The sequence below is a fragment of the Jaculus jaculus genome, chromosome 1, assembly GCF_020740685.1.
Source record: "Jaculus jaculus isolate mJacJac1 chromosome 1, mJacJac1.mat.Y.cur, whole genome shotgun sequence".
Classification (NCBI taxonomy): Eukaryota; Metazoa; Chordata; class Mammalia; order Rodentia; family Dipodidae; genus Jaculus; species Jaculus jaculus.
In genome coordinates, this window is record NC_059102.1 from 216,663,429 (window position 1) to 216,685,420 (window position 21,992).

At 41.9% G+C, this 21,992-nt stretch overlaps 1 protein-coding gene across 5 annotated transcripts in view; it reads left to right on the top strand.

Annotated features, from left to right (window-relative positions):
- The window catches only part of Acsl1 (acyl-CoA synthetase long chain family member 1), a 72,487-nt gene extending 52,644 nt beyond the window's left edge, over positions 1–19,843 (top strand). For 4 of the 5 annotated variants that reach the window (XM_004666383.3, XM_045157875.1, XM_045157874.1 and 1 more), the window contains 14 exons: positions 1,197–1,229; positions 1,386–1,437; positions 1,868–1,941; positions 5,005–5,082; positions 6,008–6,142; positions 7,449–7,583; positions 8,771–8,866; positions 9,617–9,689; positions 14,372–14,460; positions 15,035–15,151; positions 15,944–16,087; positions 17,615–17,716; positions 17,834–17,905; positions 18,256–19,843. In XM_004666383.3, the coding sequence (XP_004666440.1) occupies positions 1,197–1,229; positions 1,386–1,437; positions 1,868–1,941; positions 5,005–5,082; positions 6,008–6,142; positions 7,449–7,583; positions 8,771–8,866; positions 9,617–9,689; positions 14,372–14,460; positions 15,035–15,151; positions 15,944–16,087; positions 17,615–17,716; positions 17,834–17,905; positions 18,256–18,396 (1,341 nt within the window). In that variant the 3' untranslated portion in view covers positions 18,397–19,843. Of the gene's footprint in view, positions 1–1,196; positions 1,230–1,385; positions 1,438–1,867; positions 1,942–5,004; positions 5,083–5,147; positions 5,226–6,007; positions 6,143–7,448; positions 7,584–8,770; positions 8,867–9,616; positions 9,690–14,371; positions 14,461–15,034; positions 15,152–15,943; positions 16,088–17,614; positions 17,717–17,833; positions 17,906–18,255 lie in introns of all 5 variants that reach the window. The other variant, XM_004666384.2, reaches the window with a different exon arrangement.
- The last annotated feature ends 2,149 nt before the right edge of the window (positions 19,844–21,992 follow it).

Below are 21,992 nucleotides of genomic sequence, written 5' to 3' on the forward strand. Positions count from 1 at the left end.
AGAGAGAGAATTAGTGTGCCAGGGTCCCCAGCCACTGCAGTTGAACTCCAGACATATGTACCTGCTTGTGTGCATGTATGACATTGTGCATTGCGTGCTTGCGTCACTGTGTGCCTGGGACCTGGAAAGTTGAACATGAGGCCTTCGGCTTTGCAGGCAAGCACCTTAACCGCTAAGCCATCTTTCTAGCCCTGTTCTTTTATTTAAAAACAAAACAAAAAAAAAAAAAAAAGCGGAGGACTGGAGAGATGGTCTAGCGGTTACAGCATTTGCCTGCAAAGCCAAAGGACCAAAGTTTGATTCCCCAGGACCCACATAAGCCACAGGCACAAGGGCACATGCATCTGGAGTTTGTTTGCAGTGGCTAGAGGACCTGGTGTGCCCATTCTCTCTCTGTTTGTCTCTCTTCTGTCTCTTTCTCTGCTTGCAAATAAATAAATTTCTTAAGTGGATATGTAAGTGTCTTAATGCAGTGAGCTGACCCAGATTACTGGTAGACACTGGCAGTCTGCGTGAGGAACTGCTGCACCTAGAAATGAGTCTGTAGAGATGAACTTCTATCCCCAGTGGGGAAGTTTCCTGGGGTCTTCTATTGTAGCCTATTTAGAAACACTCAAATCCACTTTTGCCTCCATGTAGGGAATGTCTATCGGGATTATTGATGTTTAATTGTCACTAAGATGTCAAGTATTTATGTTGGGAAGGTTTTTATCCCCTAGGAAAATGCTATGTAGGCTTAAGTTGGTGGTCAAGGAGTGCTTTCATGGGAAGGTGCTGAGGATCTGCAGGTCTCTGCTGAAGGCCAAGAACAGGCTTTGTTAAAGGTCATCATAGAAAATGGAGGGTGGTCTTGAAGTACAGAGTAAAAGACTTTAACTGATGTCTTTTGAATAAATCTTGTTTCAGAGGCCATTTCTAATAACACCATTTACCCTAATACTATTTGTGTAGTTTTATGTAAGAGAGAATATATCTGGAAAATAGATTCTTAGAACAATGGATAAATATTTTGGGCCTGGTTGCTTATATTTGCTGAAGTTCATTCATTTCATTTGGAAATGATGCTGACTTAGAGCCAGCTATGAGTGAAACCCCCAGTAAAGGCAACTTTTAAGTAACTTGCTGGGCCCTTACTCTGGGTAGCTAGAACATTTTTCCACTTAAGATTTTTTTCTCTCTTTCTCTCTTTAATTAAGGACCTTGGAAGAGTGAACAGAAAAAAGCCCAAGGTAAATACACTGTGTTAGAGCCTTCTACAACCCTTTGGGACATTTTTAATGTCTAATCATACTGGAGAGACTGTTGAAATCATGGGTGATAGATGCCCTGTGGCTTACAGTTCTGTATTTTAACACCTTAAATCTTTTTTTTTTTTTTTTCTTCAGCCTCCATCACCTGAAGATCTTGCAATAATTTGTTTTACAAGTGGAACTACAGGTAAACTTTGAGTTAGAATTACTGGGCTTTCTGTCCTATCATTGGATGATGGATTGGTCATTTTAGATGGACTTCAAGAAAGCAAGAGAGACAGAAATAGTCAAGTGACATTCTCAGAATCTGGTAGTCCCATGTATTTATTTAAAACATTTACTGAAAGTGACATTAGGTCCACCTATTCTCCTAGAACAAACTATATCAATGTCTTCAGGGAATAAAATTGCTAGGTTTCATCCCTTATCGATAGACATACCCTCTAAAATTTGCCAGTATTAATCAGAATTAGGTGATTTCATGATAATGTGTTTCATTGAACATACCAGGAATTTGTTGTTACTCAATATTAGGCTACCCTGAAGGTTCAGTAAAGGTGTTGAAGGCCTTAATGGCAGATGGTCTTTAATCTTGTTCTGCTTCCTGTGTTCTACAGGCAACCCCAAAGGCGCATTGATCACTCACCGAAATATTGTGAGCGATTGTTCAGCTTTTGTGAAAGTGACAGAGGTAACCTGGGGTATCATCATACAGTTTCACATTCATTGATAGGCATTAGGCCTCAAGAGTGACAGTGGTAAAGCCCTCCCACCCCCACATTAGGGCCTCATTGTGTGTAAGTCAGCACACTGAACTGTAAACAAGCCCTGAACTACTTTAACACAGCCCAAAGTCACCTACTCTCAGATTGTTACAAGATTGGGGAGGTGGGGGGTAGGGGGATGGGTACTGGTGACATGTCTAGTTTCTTGTGTTTAGAAGAAGGAATTGTATAGGTACTTGTAGTCAAAATGTGAACTAGTAAAAGTGAGAGTAAGGCAATTTTGTGAAGACCCTCACTGCTGAGTTTACCCACTTCTCTAAGTTCTAACTCAGATGCATTCCTTTCTTCCTCCTTTGGATGGCAACTGAAATCCTTAGCATGTCTGCTGTGACATTTTGGGGCTTTTACCTTACTATTAATAAATCATCACCTTATTAAAACAAAAAAAGTGAGAATAAAAGCATAGAATACACTCCTTAGGGCAGGAATGGACTACAGAGTACATGGCTCAGGAGCCCCTGGTTTTTTCCTGTGGTTCTTTTTGTGAGTTTTGGTGGACAGAGAAGCTGATCTCCAAGGGTAGGAATGGGATAGACTCTTACCCTGGTTGACAGATGTTCTGTTACATAACTTGGGACAATTTGTGCACCTGTGGATTATATATCCCACAACTTTGAGTATATGTACATCCTGTCATGAATACACAAGATGTAGATAGGGATTTTTCCTGACCAGTCACATCAAGGAAAGATTGGTGGTCTAAGCAGTCCTTTCTTACCTTCTATTGGGATGTGCATGAACACAAATTATCCCCAGAAGGAGGTGCTGGCTTTTGCCCTAACTGGGAAGGAAAGGCTTGGGGTGGGGGTGGTCCCCATGCCTGCCTGCCTCAAGATGGGCTTCCTGATACACCTAGTCCCCAAGTCTTGCTATGACTGTTGTGATAAATTGGCAGATTAAATTTACTGTACTTTGTATATATAGTAAAACTGGATGTTGCCTTATGATTATCTCCAAGAACTGAGGAGAAATGGCTCTCTGCATTTTTACCCATTATTCTAGGGTTGGGAAATTAACTTATGTTAGCAATGAAATGCTAAAGACTGTTAAAGGTTTTTGAATTTTGGGTTTGACTCGCATTTATTAGAAAGAGTAAAGCCTCAAATTAATTTCTCATAATCTTAAAGTTTGCAATCCACATGTCTTAGCCTGCCCAATAGAGTACTGTAGCGTAAGTGGTTCAAACAACAAACATTTATTTTCCCCCAGTTCAGAAGATTCAGGACAGTTGCTGGCACCTTTGGTTTCTGGTGAGGGTTCTCTTACTGGCTTGTTGATGCCTGCCCCTCCTGGTGCTCATATGACCTCTCCTATGTCCATGTGCTCAGAGAATGAGTGCTCGGGTATCTTTTCCTCTTCTTATGGGACACCAGGCTATTAGGTCAGGGCCCACTCCCATGTCCAGTCATATCATGGCCCTGTCTCCACATACATGAAGTCTAGTGTATGTAAAGGGAACACAGTTCAATCCCTAACACCAAGAATATTTTTCAAGCTTGTCTTTTCAAAGACACTTGTTGAACAAAATAATGCCTTTCCTTTATACTCTTCACAGCTTGCATTTGTAGTTTATGAGGAGTATTCCATAGCACCTACATTGTGGCAGGAGACTGCTAACTAGTTTTTGGAGTAGACATCTTCAGTGACTGTAGAAAGTTGACCTTGAGGAACCTCACCACTTAATTTTAGTCCATAATCAACTTTCTCAATTATTTCATAAATGTTTTGTAAATAGGGTTTAAGCATTTAATATCTTACCATAATGAAATTTTAATTTCCTAGTAGATCTTCAAAGATAACAAAATGCATTGGTGACTTGAGAAAAATTAAATTACACAATTAAGGTACATTCTTAGCTTTGTAAAAATATATATATAAATCTATATGCAGCTATTACTGAGTCTGACTTCTCATTATGTACCAATTTCATAGTAAGGAATACCAGTTGGAATGCAGTTTACTCTATACTAGAACTAAGATTGTAACATGCCTAACCTATATCCAATACTCCTGAGGCTACTGCCTTTGCCAGGGTTGACATTTTCACTTACTGTCACATTGTTACTAGCTTTGGGAAAAAGAAGGACATGGCATAGAACTGAGTACATTGCAGCCTCATCTCTCAGGTACTTTGGCAATCATACTTTTTAAGTTAGTGAAGCAGCATCTGCTGCAACTGGCAAGAATTCTTTGTGTTAATAGCATGAACACCATCAAAGCCTCTTCTTGAGTAAGGCCTGCTTTGAGGAAATCCAGACATTCACACTTGATATGTCTAGAGGTTCATTATGATCACAGTTTTAAAGAAGAACACATAGCCTGGGGCCAGATCCAATCTTACATTAGACACATTAGGTTATTTTCCTAGGGTGAAGTAAGTCTTTAAGGTAAAATATTGATCAAGCTCAAATAGTATAAATGCATTTGTGCCATAAATATAAAGGGACTTTGAAATCTTTTATTTTCCCCCACTTCCCTTTCCAATAAAACAGTTCTGTTTTACATTGGAAAGGATATAACATTGCTTCAAGGAAAGTGGAACTTGTCAACTAATGGGGCACTGTAACTAAAAGACTAAATAAACAGAGCACTTGATCCCTCAACATTCCAATTTGGGCAAGAGTTTCATTACAGAGTGTGAAAAAAAAAAACCCTGAAGTAGATGTGCTTTACCATTGGGAATGACTTCCCCTCTATTGGACTGACTAAAGTATTGCATTTGAGACTGGGGATAGAGCCCCGCCATAGAGCCCTGTCATAGAGCACCTGCCTAGCATGTGTTAAAGCCTTGAGTTCTGTCCTCAGTACCATTAAAAAATAAAACTGTTGCTTTTCATTATTTGGTCAGAAAAAGAATTGTTGACTGTAAGTAAAAATGGTTTCCAGTGTTGAGGGGCTATGTGCGCTGAACTAAAAAGGGAAAGTGAAGGTTTTAACATTTCTGTGCTTGTTGGTGTCTTTGCTTTCAGACTTCAATCAACCCTTCCCCAGATGACACTCTGATATCTTTCTTGCCTCTTGCACATATGTTTGAGACTATTGTAGAGGTAGGCATCTGTTGTATTCTTCTTCCTTGCTTGTTTGTGCCCTCCAAAGTTCTTATGTTTTACAGAAAGCACTGACCTTGAATGCCAGTGACACAGAGATTTCATTTTTACCACTTGCACACATGTTTGAACAGCAGCTTCAGGTAAGTATGACACAGTCTGTTGTATCCAGAGTTCTCTGACTGGCCTCGTGCTAGCAGTGACACAGATTATTGGAAAGAGTAAGGTTTTGTGTCTAGGTCCAAACCAGATATTTACACTGTATGCATTTTCTAATCAGGAGCTCAAACAATTGAAGAGTATCCATCTAGACATGGCTACAGAAAGATAACTGTACAAGGAATGCGTGCATTCATTCAGTCTCCACATAAGACGCTATGAGCTTTGTGGATTTCTGTGACCCCCAGCATACAAAGACAAGAGCATTTCCCAGAATCTTGCATAGAGTATAGAGAAGAACATCAGAGTAGACTCAACACAGCAGGGTGCAATTCAGACAAACCTTGCCTCAAATGAGGAAAGACAAGGATCCACCAAAAGCTGTCCTTTGATTTCCACATGCTCACAGTGGCACATAAGCACCTACCCACATAAACACCATCCCCCCCCCACACACATACACACAAATACATAATGGTATTCATCCAAGAAATGTTGATCATTGACCACACTTAGACTCTCTGGTCATCATTAGAGTCTGCCCTAGTTTTGAACTAACTCCTGTATCAGGATCATGATCAAAAGAAATAGCCTATTGTCACATACACAACAGTCAAATGCAAACACATTTTTAAAGAAGTTCCCTATATTTAAGTTTTAAGATTTATGGAAGATGGTTTGAAATGCTAACCTTAAGTCTCATGTCTGTCTGAGGCTAGCGTAGCCCTTGCTGAATGATAAAACACCTGTATATTTTCCCCTATAGTGTGTGATGCTGTGTCATGGAGCTAAAATAGGATTTTTCCAAGGAGATATCAGACTACTTATGGATGATCTCAAGGTGCTTCAGCCCACTATCTTCCCTGTGGTTCCAAGACTGCTCAACCGTATGTTTGACCGAGTAAGTCTTAAGCAGCAAAGCTTGGGTGACAAGATGTTGGGCTGACAAAGACTCCATGTGATTGGGGTCTAGCTGCTCACCATGTGTGCAATCATGGGCAGTCATCTTAGAAACCCTAAGCTCATGTCTCTGTGTTATTAGAATGTATTTACTTCATGGAGCCATTTGGTAAGTGTTTACATTGCACACACCTTGTAAATCAAGGGTATAAAGTGGGAGTTATCTTATTTTTATAACAAAGTCTTTGATCCTCATTTCTTCTCTATTGCCTCTGTTTTCTCTGCTGCCTAGCTCATAAAGTTGCTAATTGGACACACAAAATAGCATTGTACAGCCCCATGCACACATAAATTGTTGCTTAACCACATTGAGAGAAATGACAAAGCCAAAATGTGGACTGGAAGGATGTTAGCTTTGTGGTGGCCACCATAGTGTGGACTGCACAGGTGAATAAGGCCAGCAAGTAGCATAAGCAACTGGACAGTATTGATACTCTCCCCCACCCAAGACCTCATTTTTTTAGGTATTTTGAAAAATTGAAATGGATTTATTGAGATGTAATTCATACCATACAACTTGCTCATTTAAAGTGTATTGTTTAGGAGCTCAGCTTACAGCTCAGTGGTAATATGTGTGTACAGTATGCCTGGCCTGAGATAAGACTGTAGGTTCGGTTGCCAGCATAAGAATGTAAAGGTAAGATTCAAAGGTTTTTTTTAGTACTTTTAGAGTTTTGCAAGCTCACCAATTTTAGGACATTTTCATCACCTTATATAAAGACAGTTTTTATCTACTCTTCATTACTGTCTGTCCTCCTGTCCCTAAACCCCTAAGCATCTAATAACAGGTCTTTGACTTCTCTGTTCTGTGCTTTTATATTAGTGGAAACATGCAACAGGCTTCTTTAACATGTTTTCCAGATTCAACCAAATTACTACATACTATTCTACTTTGGGAAATAATTTATTTAGCCATTGTTTCATTGATCATTTAGGTTGTTTCAGGTTTAGGATATTATAGGTAACACCATTGTGAACATTTGTTTGCAAGTATCTGTATGGACATGTTTTTCTTTCTTCTTGGTCTATATATCTAGGAGTAGAATTATTGGGACATGGGTAAACTATGCTTAACAGCGGGAGGAGCTGCTACATGCTTTTCCAACCTGTTTTCACCAGTTTACATTCTCACCAGCAGTACATGAGGATTCCTGTTTGTCCATCCTTGTCAACACTTACTATCTGACTTTTTGATCTTAGCTATCTTAGCAGGTTGTGAAGACCTTGTTTTTTTCTTATCTCATTAGATCTTTGGACAAGCGAACACTACACTGAAGCGGTGGCTGTTGGACTTTGCTTCTAAGAGGAAAGAAGCTGAGCTTCGCAGTGGCATCATTAGAAACAACAGCCTATGGGACAAACTCATCTTCCACAAGATACAGGTAGTACATAGGTCACCACTACCACTTCTCATGGACTTGTTTGAATTTCAGAATCCCTATGAGAGCTGTTGTTAGAGAGGGGGACAGAAAAGCCTTAATACTCCCAATTGCTTGGGAGGCTAAGGCAAGAGGATTTTGAATTAAGCCAGGCTGAGCCAACATAGTGCGATCCTATCTCAAAATAGAAAGTAAAAAGAGGGTTGGGGAGATGGCTCAGTGGGTAAATGCTTACAAGCAAGAAGACCTGAGTTCCATCCCCAGTACTCACATAAAAAGTTGGGCATGACACATATGCCTATAACACCAGCACTGGGCAGGATGGAAACAGGACACTGTCAGGAGCTCCCTGGTCAGTCTCACTGAAAAACTGGGAGCTCCAGGCTCACTGAGAGACTCTGTATCAAGAAGATGAGGTGGAAGAGTAATAGAGGTCATCTGATGTCCTCCTGTAGCATGCACATGCTGCCCATCTGCACACATATACATGTGCTACACACCACACACACATATATATCCCCCCAAAATGTAGCTCAATTGTAGAGTGCTTATCATGTCCAGTGCCCTAATACCACTCTTCATACTGCACGCACACACACATGCACACACACATACACACACCCTTGGGGGTGGGGGTGTGATATAAAGTTAAGGGAGATAGTAATATGGTTTTAGTTTTTCTGACACATCAGAAAAGTAGCTGGTATATACATAAACCTCATTCTCCATGTACAGCTGAGTGATATTGTAGCCATTCTGGGTATAAGGATTCATAGAATTTTAGCTTTCCAGATTCTTTATTTTGTTTTGCTTGTCTAGAACAAATATGCCATTCTTGAGGTCATTTTTAAGCATAAATGATAAAGAATGTGTAATAACATTATGTATCCCTTAAGTGGTACAGGGAGTTGCCACAAATCCACCATGCTCTTGTTCCAGTTCCCTAAGCTACCTGTAGGCAGTGGTGTTGCTTAGTTCCCCACGGGAGGAGGCAGCTCTGGGTACAAACAAACTCTCATGCTGTGTTCCTGTGGTGAACACTGCGAGCTCTCTGTCCCAGGTGTGTCTTCCCATCCCGTGCCCCCTGCAGGGGTGCTGGAAGATTGGGACACTCCTGTCTAAACAGGAGTCTGACAGAGGTACCCTTACTTCCACATGTGTAACCTTCACTTCTCTCTCTGCCTTTGAAGTCAAGCTTGGGTGGGAAGGTCCGGCTGATGATCACAGGTGCCGCCCCAGTGTCTGCCACCGTGCTGACGTTTCTGAGAGCAGCCCTTGGCTGTCAGGTGAGGCAGATGTATTCACATTACCTGATGGTCCCAGGCTTTGCAGTGCTGTGTTTAACAAAAGTCATTTTATTCTCTTTGTGCCTATCAGTTTTTTAATTGATAAAAATTTATACATATTTTCAGTGTGCAACATGATTTACAAATACCTTGTATAATGGTTAAAGTACTACCTGTCTGCCCCCCCAATTTATGTGTGTGTTTCATACTTGTTCAGAAAGTATGTTATTACTAGATAGCTTGAAGAAATAAGCCTGTATGTGTTTTATCATAGGCAGGGTATATGTGTTCGTGTCTACCCCTATTGTGTTCTTTTCTCTAGGTAAAGGCACAGCTATAACTCTAGAGTCAGACCTACTGGGATGGGATGGGTCATCAGCTTATCCACACACCATGCTGAGAGAACCTATTTCAAAAAAGGGTGAGGGGGCATGGTGGCAGTTAGGACATGTGTGAAGTATATCCTGATTAACAGAGTGAGTGTACTCCCATATGGATAGTGACCTGTTCTATAGAGGTTTTCCCTTGCTTGTCTGTAGGAGGTTGAGTAGAGAGGCAACATGGACTACACCTGGTGTTTGACACTGGGGTGAAATTGTTTTGCTGTTGAATGAAGTTAATAAATTGAAAGTTTAAGAGATTTTGCAGTCAGCAATTACTCAGGAGTTAATGGAGCTTTAATGACTTGTGCACTTCCTACCAAGATGTGACTGCTTCACATTAATAATGCCCCGTCTCTTGTTGACCCAGTTCTATGAAGGCTATGGACAGACTGAGTGTACTGCTGGTTGCTCCCTGAGTATACCTGGAGACTGGACAGCAGGTATGATTTGGAGAGCCAGTTCTGGAGTCATCTTAATGGAATTGGTTTACCGTAATGATAGGGATTGGGTTAATTATTGATTGAATCATTGGCCACCTTACACAAGTGTCTATCATGTTGTTAGGCCTTGGAACAAATCATCTTGTAATTCAGTGAGCTGGATGGAGAATGCTCCCTATGGCCTGGTATGGTTAAGGCTGCAGTGCAGAATTGTGATAGGGATATTTAGCAGCCTAAGAGCAGATGCCATGTACCAGTCAGTATGTCAATCCAACAGTTTGCCAGTGATTGATCAACATCTGATCATTTGCTGGTGATTCAAATCCGTAAGTATTTATTAAATTTACACCATGTGCCATACTAGTTGTTGGAACTGTCTTGGAAAGAGGTGAGAACAGATACCCAAGTAATACGTTCCACACTTGAAATGGCTAAAGCTAGTCTATAGTGACTATTTATGATGAATATTGTGTAAATGTAACGTTGATAACATCCTGGGGAGCTAAAGAAATTACAGATTCATGCTATCTAGCAGAAGGAAGAATTCTCCCAGCATTGCTGCTTAGTGGCATGGAGAACTCACCCATCATTAATGTTGAGTGGCACGGAGAACATGCACAGCATTGATGCTGAGTAGCAGGGAGAAAAACTAGCACAGCATTGATGCTCAGTAACAAGGAGGAGAACTAGTACAGTGTTGATGCTGAGTAACAGGGAGAAGAACTAGCACAGCATTGATGCTCAGTAACAAGGAGGAGAACTAGTACAGTGTTGATGCTGAGTAACAGGGAGAAGAACTAGCACAGCATTGATGCTCAGTAGCAAGGAGGAGAACTAGTACAGTGTTGATACTGAGTGACAGGGAGGAGAACTAGCACAGCATTGATGCTGAGTGACAGGGAGGAGAACATGCACAGCATTGATGCTCAGTAGCAGGGAGGAGAACATGCACAGCATGGATGCTCAGTAGCAGGGAGGAGAACATGCACAGCATGGATGCTCAGTAGCAGGGAGGAGAACATGCACAGCATTGATGCTCAGTAGCAGGGAGGAGAACATGCACAGCATTGATGCTCAGTAGCAGGGAGGAGAACATGCACAGCATTGATGCTCAGTAGCAGGGAGGAGAACATGCACAGCATTGATGCTCAGTAGCAGGGAGGAGAACATGCACAGCATGGATGCTCAGTAGCAGGGAGGAGAACATGCACAGCATGGATGCTCAGTAGCAGGGAGGAGAACATGCACAGCATGGATGCTCAGTAGCAGGGAGGAGAACATGCACAGCATGGATGCTCAGTAGCAGGGAGGAGAACTAGCACAGCATTGATGCTCAGTAGCAGGGAGGAGAACTAGCACAGCATGGATGCTCAGTAGCAGGGAGGAGAACATGCACAGCATTGATGCTCAGTAGCAGGGAGGAGAACTAGCACAGCATGGATGTTCAGTAGCAGGGAGGAGAACTAGCACAGCATGGATGCTCAGTAGCAGGGAGGAGAACATGCACAGCATGGATGCTCAGTAGCAGGGAGGAGAACATGCACAGCATGGATGCTCAGTAGCAGGGAGGAGAACTAGCACAGCATGGATGCTCAGTAGCAGGGAGGAGAACTAGCACAGCATGGATGCTCAGTAGCAGGGAGGAGAACTAGAACAGCATTGATGCTCAGTAGCAGGGAGGAGAACTAGCACAGCATGGATGCTCAGTAGCAGGGAGGAGAACTAGCACAGCATGGATGCTCAGTAGCAGGGAGGAGAACATGCACAGCATGGATGCTCAGTAGCAGGGAGGAGAACTAGCACAGCATTGATGCTCAGTAGCAGGGAGGAGAACTAGCACAGCATGGATGCTCAGTAGCAGGGAGGAGAACATGCACAGCATTGATGCTCAGTAGCAGGGAGGAGAACTAGCACAGCATGGATGTTCAGTAGCAGGGAGGAGAACTAGCACAGCATGGATGCTCAGTAGCAGGGAGGAGAACATGCACAGCATGGATGCTCAGTAGCAGGGAGGAGAACATGCACAGCATTGATGCTCAGTAGCAGGGAGGAGAACATGCACAGCATGGATGCTCAGTAGCAGGGAGGAGAACATGCACAGCATGGATGCTCAGTAGCAGGGAGGAGAACATGCACAGCATGGATGCTCAGTAGCAGGGAGGAGAACTAGCACAGCATGGATGCTCAGTAGCAGGGAGGAGAACTAGCACAGCATGGATGCTCAGTAGCAGGGAGGAGAACTAGAACAGCATTGATGCTCAGTAGCAGGGAGGAGAACTAGCACAGCATGGATGCTCAGTAGCAGGGAGGAGAACTAGCACAGCATGGATGCTCAGTAGCAGGGAGGAGAACTAGAACAGCATTGATGCTCAGTAGCAGGGAGGAGAACTAGCACAGCATGGATGCTCAGTAGCAGGGAGGAGAACTAGCACAGCATGGATGCTCAGTAGCAGGGAGGAGAACATGCACAGCATGGATGCTCAGTAGCAGGGAGGAGAACTAGCACAGCATTGATGCTCAGTAGCAGGGAGGAGAACTAGCACAGCATGGATGCTCAGTAGCAGGGAGGAGAACATGCACAGCATTGATGCTCAGTAGCAGGGAGGAGAACTAGCACAGCATGGATGTTCAGTAGCAGGGAGGAGAACTAGCACAGCATGGATGCTCAGTAGCAGGGAGGAGAACATGCACAGCATGGATGCTCAGTAGCAGGGAGGAGAACATGCACAGCATTGATGCTCAGTAGCAGGGAGGAGAACATGCACAGCATGGATGCTCAGTAGCAGGGAGGAGAACATGCACAGCATGGATGCTCAGTAGCAGGGAGGAGAACATGCACAGCATGGATGCTCAGTAGCAGGGAGGAGAACTAGCACAGCATGGATGCTCAGTAGCAGGGAGGAGAACTAGCACAGCATGGATGCTCAGTAGCAGGGAGGAGAACATGCACAGCATTGATGCTCAGTAGCAGGGAGGAGAACATGCACAGCATTGATGCTCAGTAGCAGGGAGGAGAACTAGCACAGCATTGATGCTCAGTAGCAGGGAGGAGAACTAGCACAGCATGGATGCTCAGTAGCAGGGAGGAGAACTAGAACAGCATTGATGCTCAGTAGCAGGGAGGAGAACTAGCACAGCATGGATGCTCAGTAGCAGGGAGGAGAACTAGCACAGCATTGATGCTCAGGAGCAGGGAGGAGAACTAGCACAGCATGGATGCTCAGTAGCAGGGAGGAGAACTAGCACAGCATTGATGCTCAATAGCAGGGAGGAGAACTAGCACAGCATTGATGCTGAGTGACAGGGAGGAGAACTAGCACAGCATTGATGCTCAGTAGCAGGGAGGAGAACTAGCACAGCATTGATGCTCAGTAGCAGGGAGGAGAACTAGCACAGCATGGATGCTCAGTAGCAGGGAGGAGAACATGCACAGCATTGATGCTCAGTAGCAGGGAGGAGAACATGCACAGCATGGATGCTCAGTAGCAGGGAGGAGAACTAGCACAGCATTGATGCTCAGTAGCAGGGAGGAGAACATGCACAGCATTGATGCTCAGTAGCAGGGAGGAGAACATGCACAGCATGGATGCTCAGTAGCAGGGAGGAGAACTAGCACAGCATGGATGCTCAGTAGCAGGGAGGAGAACATGCACAGCATTGATGCTCAGTAGCAGGGAGGAGAACTAGCACAGCATGGATGCTCAGTAGCAGGGAGGAGAACTAGCACAGCATGGATGCTCAGTAGCAGGGAGGAGAACTAGCACAGCATGGATGCTCAGTAGCAGGGAGGAGAACTAGCACAGCATTGATGCTGAGTAACAGGGAGGAGAACTAGCACAGCATGGATGCTCATTAGCAGGGAGAAGAACTTGCAGTTCATTGTGCTTTGGAGTGTGCTGCCAACACAAAGAGACTGCAAAGCTTTTGTAACTTACTCCATTATCCATTGGTAGCATCTTTTTATGGCAGTATAAAAGCTTTGCTTGCTCATTTGGCACACTATAAATATTAGCACCACCCCCTGGTAGCAAATCCTAGTGCTTGCACTAACCCATAATGTAATTCTAGTGAGATCAGTGTCAAACTCTTATGAAACTTTTATGGTGTGTATTTACCTGTTAACCGTAGGCTTCTTAACATCCACAGAATTTGATAGTGATCTCTGTATTTTAAGACTTTTAAAATATAGGGAGGCTATATCTGAAAGGTTTTTAAAATGTATCTAATATATATTATTTTTATTTTTGGAAAAGACAGCCTGGCCTCAATATCCCTTGACAAGAGAATTGCATTGACTATTAAGATAATAAATTTTAAAAAAGCATTCAGAGCGTCAAACTTGGGAAAGATCCTGAATACACTTTTTTTTTTTTTTTTTTTTTTTTTTGAGGTAGGGTTTCACTCTAGCCCAGGCTGACCTGGAATTCACTATGTAATCTCAGGGAAGCCTCAAACGCACACTGAACCTCCTTCTGGGAAGAGTGCTGGGATTAAAGGCATGCACCATTGCTCCCAGCCTGAATACTTTTGAATGTTTGCACCTCACTTCTTCAAAAAATAGTCTTAAATTATTTCACTAAGGAGAGAAAGGCTAAATTGCAGAAGCCAGATGTTCATAGCAGCTATTCTTATGAGCAAGCTTATAGCATGCTTAAGGAATTATTCTTCTGTTGAATATACAGGCCATGTTGGTGCCCCCATGCCTTGCAATTATATAAAGCTTGTTGATGTGGAAGAAATGAATTACATGGCTGCCAAGGGTGAGGGTGAGGTAAGTGAAACCCCATTAATCACTGACCTGCATGTCTCATGTGATAGCTGGGTATTAGCCTGGTGTCATTTCCAGACATCACTTGATATAGTTATTGAGCTTGACTCTATTGGAGATCTTGGAGGCTTCATTTTTGAAGGGACATTTGTGATTAACTCCATTGGCTAGGTTAGAGGAGGGACACAGTCCTGCCTTCCATTAGATATGTTAGGGATTTGGACTCTAATGCTGCAAAGGCTTCACCGGGTATGTCTCCTCATTGCTCTGGGTATCCATCAGTAATACATATTTATTGGATGGAAAGCCTAATTATTTGCAAGTGATATCATCTCCTCTGGGGCTTTCTTCAGCTCTGAGCTGAAACCTAGGACAAGCATTAGCCCCACAATTTCACTGCAGCTGAAGAAAGTAGGGGTGCTGGAGATGTCTCCAAGATCCTGATGGGACTCTAGTAGTTCTCTCTGGAATATGGAATTCAAGCCTTCTAGCTAAAGGTTAGGACCCATACAAACAGATAAACACATTTTCTTTGGGGAATTCCCAGAAATGCTATTGATAGGCCATCTTTTGTTAGGTGTGTGTGAAAGGGCCAAATGTGTTCAAAGGCTACTTGAAAGATCCAGCAAAAACAGCAGAAGCCTTGGATAAAGATGGCTGGTTACACACTGGGGACATTGGAAAATGGCTGCCAGTAAGTAGTCACCTGACTTGTTTACAGTTCTGTGCTACTGCAGACAGAGATATCCCGTTGCACAGCTTATAGCTCTTGTACCCCAAACTATTTCTTTCTCTTTCTTCTTGTTGAATGATATATTGCAGGAGAGAGATTTATGCTCCAAGCATAGTTCACTAGGATTTGACTTTAGGTATAGCAAATAGGTTTTGCTTTGATATCTGAAAGCAGTTCTGATTCTTATGTCCCATCTGACATCCAAAGAGACTATGGCTCTATAGTATCACTGCTGTTCCTTGATTTTAGTACTAGTTAGCATTCTTACAGTTATTAATATGTGACCCTTCCTAAAGTCCTGGGAGCATTTAGGAATTTGCTTTTCCCAAACTGAGATTCTGCTTTTATATAAGACACAATTCTTGAGCACTTGCTTTGCAGAGCATGTGCCCTTGCTAAAGAAATTTGCCTCATAGTCATATGTCCCATTCAGACAAGAGATTAAATAAAGAATGCTAATAAAGAAAACGAAGCACCCCTAGTTAGATAACAAGTCTGTGGGGGCCAAGTGACAATGCAGAGAGATGGTGGGCTCTGGGAGTACCTTCTCTATCTCTGTGGTGGCTAAGTGGTTTTGAAAAGTTTTACTAAATTTTCCCAAACTTTAGCTTCCTTCACTGTAAAATGGATAATGACCACTCTATGAAATGATGTTAGGATTGTACATATCAGGTGCATTCTACTGTGTTGTGACTGATGCTGGGTGTAAACCAACCAGGGACCCACCCATATCCCCTTCTTTCTGAAAAACAGAATGGCTCCTTGAAGATTATTGACAGGAAAAAGCATATATTTAAACTGGCCCAAGGAGAATACATAGCACCAGAAAAGATTGAAAATATCTACATGCGAAGTGAAGCTATTGCTCAGGTGTTTGTCCATGGAGAAAGTTTGCAGGTATGTGCTTTCTAAGTTATAACTATGTGACTAGACATTGAGAATACTTGAACTCCAGGAATTTGGTTGACAGCTGAGAAGGTATGTGCTTTCTAAAACTATGTGACTAGTCATTGAGAATACTTGAACTCCAGGAATTTGACAGCTGAGCATGGTGGCATACATCTGTAATCCAGCACTTGTGAGGTTGAAGCAGGAGGATCATGAGTTGAAGTCCAGCCTGTCACAAAAGTCAAAGTGAAACAAAAGGTCATTGACAGTTTGAAGTGACTATCTATTGATTTTCATCCCTGACAGGCTAGAATAGTGGTGACTAGGTATTGTTGCTTTGGCATTTCCTACCCCAAAAAGTTTTATTCTATTTAATTTCTGTATTTTAATTTTTTAAAAAAAATTTTATTTATTTGAGAGTGACGGACAGAGAGAAAGACAGATAGAGGGAGAGAGAGAGAATGGGCTTGCCAGGGCTTCCAGCCTCTGCAAACGAACTCCAGACGCGTGCGCCCCCTTGTGCATCTGGCTAACATGGGACCTGGGGAACTGAGCCTCGAACCGGGGTCCTTAGGCTTCACAGGCAAGCGCTTAACCACTAAGCCATCTCTCCAGCCCTGGTTGTCCATTTTTGAGTGTGCACAGTTTATAATTTTGTAAAACGATTTAGGAGAAATGGCATAAATAAGCTACACTTAGTATGTTTAAAAATATAAAATTCTTTAGAAAATTTGTATTCTATGATCATTAATATATTATTAATTCCTCATGTATCTTTACCCAATTACCATTAGTATAGTATATATAGACCACTCAAGTTAAAATTAAAATACAGGGGCTGGAGAGATGGCTTAGTGGTTAAGCGCTTGCCTGTGAAGCCTAAGGACCCCGGTTCAAGGCTCAGTTCCCCAGGTCCCACGTTAGCCAGATGCACAAGGGGGCGCACGCGTCTGGAGTTCGTTTGCAGAGGCTGGAAGCCCTGGCAAGCCCATTCTCTCTCTCTCCCTCTATCTGTCTGTCTCTCTGTCCGTCACTCTCAAATAAATAAAAAAAAAAAATGGACAACCAAAATTAGCATTTCAGTTATACAAATTTACCAAAATATTGGACAAATGATAGCAAGGAAGAGAATGGGATCTGATTCTTAAAAAGCTAGGTATGATAGCACATTGTGCTAATCCTAGCACTTGGGTGCTAGAGACAGGAAGATCAAGGCCAGCCTCAGCTACATAACAAAAAAGAAGAGTATGCACAAAGGTAAGTAAAAAATGAAGATGTTACTATTTTATTCCCAAGTGATTGTTTTAAAACAGGTGTAAAATCCCTGATAGCATTTGTATTTTTGAGCTGGAAGTTCTTCATCTGGGCCCAGAGGACTTCTGAGAAGAGCATGTCAGGAGTACATTCTCAAAAGATGACTATCATTGGATTCTTCCAAGAAGGGGGGGTGGGTGTGACTATGATGAGGGAAAATAGAGAACTGTGACTTGAGGGCACCTGGTCTAACCTATAACAACTCATTTGTCTGTGTTAAAGGCATTTCTCATAGCAGTTGTGGTACCAGATGCTGAGAACTTAGTTTCCTGGGCACAGAAGAGAGGAATTCGAGGATCCTTTGAGGAACTGTGCAGAAACAAGGTAAGGATCTGAAACGCCCCAGTTGTGTTCTGTCCTGTTGCTTTACCCTTAACTGCCCTAGGGGTAAACAATGAATTACAACAGAGAAACTATCTGATTTCTTTCTTACCTTCTTAGGATGTCAAAAAAGCTATCCTGGAAGACATGCTGAAACTGGGAAAGGAGTCTGGTCTAAAACCATTTGAACAGGTATAACTTTAATCCATGTGAATGAAGTCTTGTAAGACAAAATTTGGTTTGAAGATTTTTTTTTACACATTGATTATAGGAGGTGAAGAGATATCTAAAGAAATACATCAGGAATGGTTTGAAGGAGAATTTTCTTACCCAAGATGTGACTTCTTTTTCCCTGATTGGGATATAATTCCCAATGAGACACCTGTCTTTTGTTGAGGAAGCACAGCATGGTTGGTCTGAGAAGGTGGATTGGATATACCAAGAGTCTTCATCCTCTCTGAGGACTTTTACTTATTTTTAGGTTGCTTTCTGTGTCATGTATCCATCCTCTTTCCTCCTTTGATATCCTTGTTTATTTGCAGGTCAAAGGCATTGCTATACACAGTGAATTATTTTCTGTTGACAATGGCCTTCTGACTCCAACAATGAAGGCAAAAAGGCCAGAGCTACGGAACTATTTCAGGTCACAGATTGATGAACTCTACTCCACCATCAAGATATAATGTGAGAAAAAAAGCTCAGAAGAAATGACACACCTCAAAAATCCCTTCTACCAATGGCCTTCACTCAAGTTGGAAACTTTGACTGCAGCAAGCATAGGGAAGGAAACGGCCATGTTTGACTTGTCCATTGGGGTCTTACCATAGGAATATTTAGAGGAAATGGAACATTGCCTTACAGTCACCTCATGTTGCAGACCATGTTTATGGTGATACACTATTTCCAAAATGAGCCTTAAAAATTGTAAAGGGGAAACTGTAAAAGTGCTAAGTTATTTAAGACTTCCTCAATTAACAAGGTGGGTGTTCAAATTGTGTCTCCCTGTCTTTGTAACCAAGGGGTTAGGACTTTGCTCTTTCTGATATGTCTGCTACTAGCTGCAAGGTCTGCTGCTGTCTGCTGCTCTGAAAATGACAGTTCACAGGAGGGCACTGTCCCTTCAGGAGTGAGAACAGCTGTCCAGGTTGGAGAAAGTCACAAGTGGACCAGAAATTTTTAAAAATCCCTTCCACCTTCCCTTCCCCACCACTCACAGAGCTCTTCTGATTTGTAAGGGTTCAGAACAGTCCCTACTATAGCTGGGCCACAGGGTTCCCAGTAAACCAAAGGACAGCTCCTCTCGCCAGAGCCAGTGACTTCTTGCTCACACTGTGGGATGTTCTTGAAAACTTCTCCAGATCTGGTTCCTTTCCTCCCCCTCCCCAGGAGTTATTAAAAATCCTGCCTTAGACCATACAGTGAAGACAGCATTTCAAGAAAGAATGACCTGGATTACCCATGCTCAACTGTGATGCCTCACTAGCCCTCTACTTTCTCTCCACAAAAGCAACTCGCTGTTTGTAATGGCCAATGGCTTAATGTGGTTTTCCTATCCAATGATAATGTGGTGATTTTTTTTTTTTTCTGCCCAAATAAACTCAGGCAAAGCATGTCTTCAAAAATACTAAGGGAATAGATATACATGGACACTTATTGAAATGGACAATAATAAGTAAATATTCTTATAAAACTACCTGATTTCTATGAAATGTATTTGACAAGCCGAAATTCTGGGATGTAGAAATCTGGGGTAAAAAAATCATTTCCTGAGATTAATTTATCAAGGGATTTTTTAAAGTTAATTTGGGGATTAGTAGAATTTCACTTTATCGTGAGCCTTTGCCACATTTGATTGAATCACGCTGTCATTAAAGCCACTGTTGTTGAGTATGTGAGCATACATCTGTATTCAAGCACAACAGGGTTTGCATTAAAGATGTGTCATTGCAATAACACTATTTGGTAGCCTAACTTCAGATATGTATTCTTAATTGCTCAAAAAGTTGATAATTTGTCACACTGGGGTTTTGAATGTTTGCTTTTAGTGTTGGCTATTTCTATGTTTTATAAACCAAAACAAAAGTTTCAAAAACATTGAAGGAAACCAAAATAAATATTTCTGCATTTCAAGTGAGTGAAGCATCTCTTTCAGTGTAAGATTTAACATCTGGGACAGCTCATGGTGTGCACTTTGAGCAAGGATAGCCCTCAGCTTTGGGACCTTCCAATTGCTTCCCTTCCCTTCCCTCCCCCTTAGATATAGTCATTCTGTGATCCTTCCAGACACTGACCCAAGCCTTGGTCATCATATGCTATGTAGAAGGAAATCATGGTGTGAATAATACAGATATTTCTGAAAATGGAACTTTGATTGGGAGACATTGGCTGTAGTTACTGGTTCTGTGGTGATGGATTTTATTCTATATTTTACTAATTCTCTTTATAGAAAACAATTTTTAAATAGTGCTCATTTAGGCACAGCATGGTGATACACATCTTTAATCTCAGCACTTGAGAGAAAGAGGTAGGAGGATTGCCATGAGTTCAAGGCTGGCCTGGGACCACAGAGTGACTTTCAGGTCAGCCTGGGCTAGAGTGAGACCCTACCTTAAAATATGCCAAAAAATAAATAAATAAATAAATAAATACTCATTTATATCTGCCAACTTTTTCCTTCTCTCTGATCTACTTACACTATGATTTTAAAAATCGTATTTTCATGGGCATTAACTCTCTTTTTCTGAAAATTTTATTCAGCATACAACATTTTCCAACAAAAGACAGTACAGAGGAGAGTTGGTATACTGCTACAGCAATAAGTCATGGGCAGGGAGGGCTAACTTTTAATTCCTTTCAATCTTATGTTCAAAGCCCTGCCTCCATCCCTTTAACTTTTTGGTTTTATCTCTTTCTTGTTTGTTTTGTTTTCTTTTGTTTTTAATGGTGTGGTACTGGTGATTGAGCCCAGATCCTGTGCATACTAGCAAGCACTCTTAGTATTTCCTCAAGCCTCATTTTACAATTTTGTTTTGTTTTGCCCCATGAACTTTTTTTTTTTTTTTTTTTTTTGAGATAGGGTCTCACTCTAACCCTGGCTGACCTGGAATTCACTATGTAATCTCAGGGTGCCCTTGAACACACTGAGATTCTCCTCCCTCTGCCTCCCAAGTGCTGGGATTAAAGGCGTGCACCACCATGCCCAGCTGGTCTAGAACTCATTCTGTAGCTTAAGATGACTTGAATTTCTTCTTATTAGCTGGGATTACTGGTGTGTACCACCATACCCAGCCTTTCCCTGCAGTTTTAATTTTCTTTTTCCTCCCAAACCCAGTCTCTATGTATACATTTCTGGCACAGCTTGACTTACTCCATTTTCTGTTGCTATAACAAAATACCAGAGCAGACACTGGGTAATCTGAAAAAATAAAGGATTATTTAGCTTGTAGTTCTGAAGAGTGAAAAATCTAAGAACACAGATAGCTACCATTTTATCAGGACATTATCAAACTTGTATAAAATAATGGTGGTTAGTACATTCACATTCATGTGCCTCACATCTAATAAAACTATTCTTGCTGGTGGGAACTTTGCAAACCGTCAAGGTGTTCTATGTTATTACATGACATAGAGATTTATAAGAGATAGCCAAGCCTGCTTTTCTACCAGAGCATAATAACTTACTCCCTTGGTAGATCATTAATATGCACATGGGTTAGCCCATTAGTGAGAGTAGAGCCTCCCTCCACCTCTCATAATCCAATCAACTTTGAATGGTCCTACAATTAATACAGGTCTTTGGGGATTACATTTCTAACACATGAAGGCTAACGGACATGCATCCATGGTTCCTAACCCATTCTGCCCCTTTTTAAATATATGTTTAAGATGATTGGGCTTCTGCGTGAGAATGAAAATACTTAGTAGCAGAGGCCAGTAAGTTAAAAAGGAGACATAAAGGGAAGAGAAAGGAAGGGAGGAGGGTACTTAATAGGTTGATACTATATATATGTAAGTACAATGATTGTTAAGGGGAGGTAATATGATGGAGAATAGAATTTCAAAGGAGAAAGTGTTGGGGAGGGAGGGAATTAACACGGGATGTTTTTATAATCATGGAAAATGCTAATAAAAATTTAAAAAAATAAGAAACCATAAGAAAAATAAATTTATTTATGAGATAGAATGGGTGTACCAGAGCTTTCATCCACTGCAAAGGAACTCCAGACACATATGCCACCTTGTGTATCTGGCTTATGTGGGTCCTGGGGAATCAAACCTG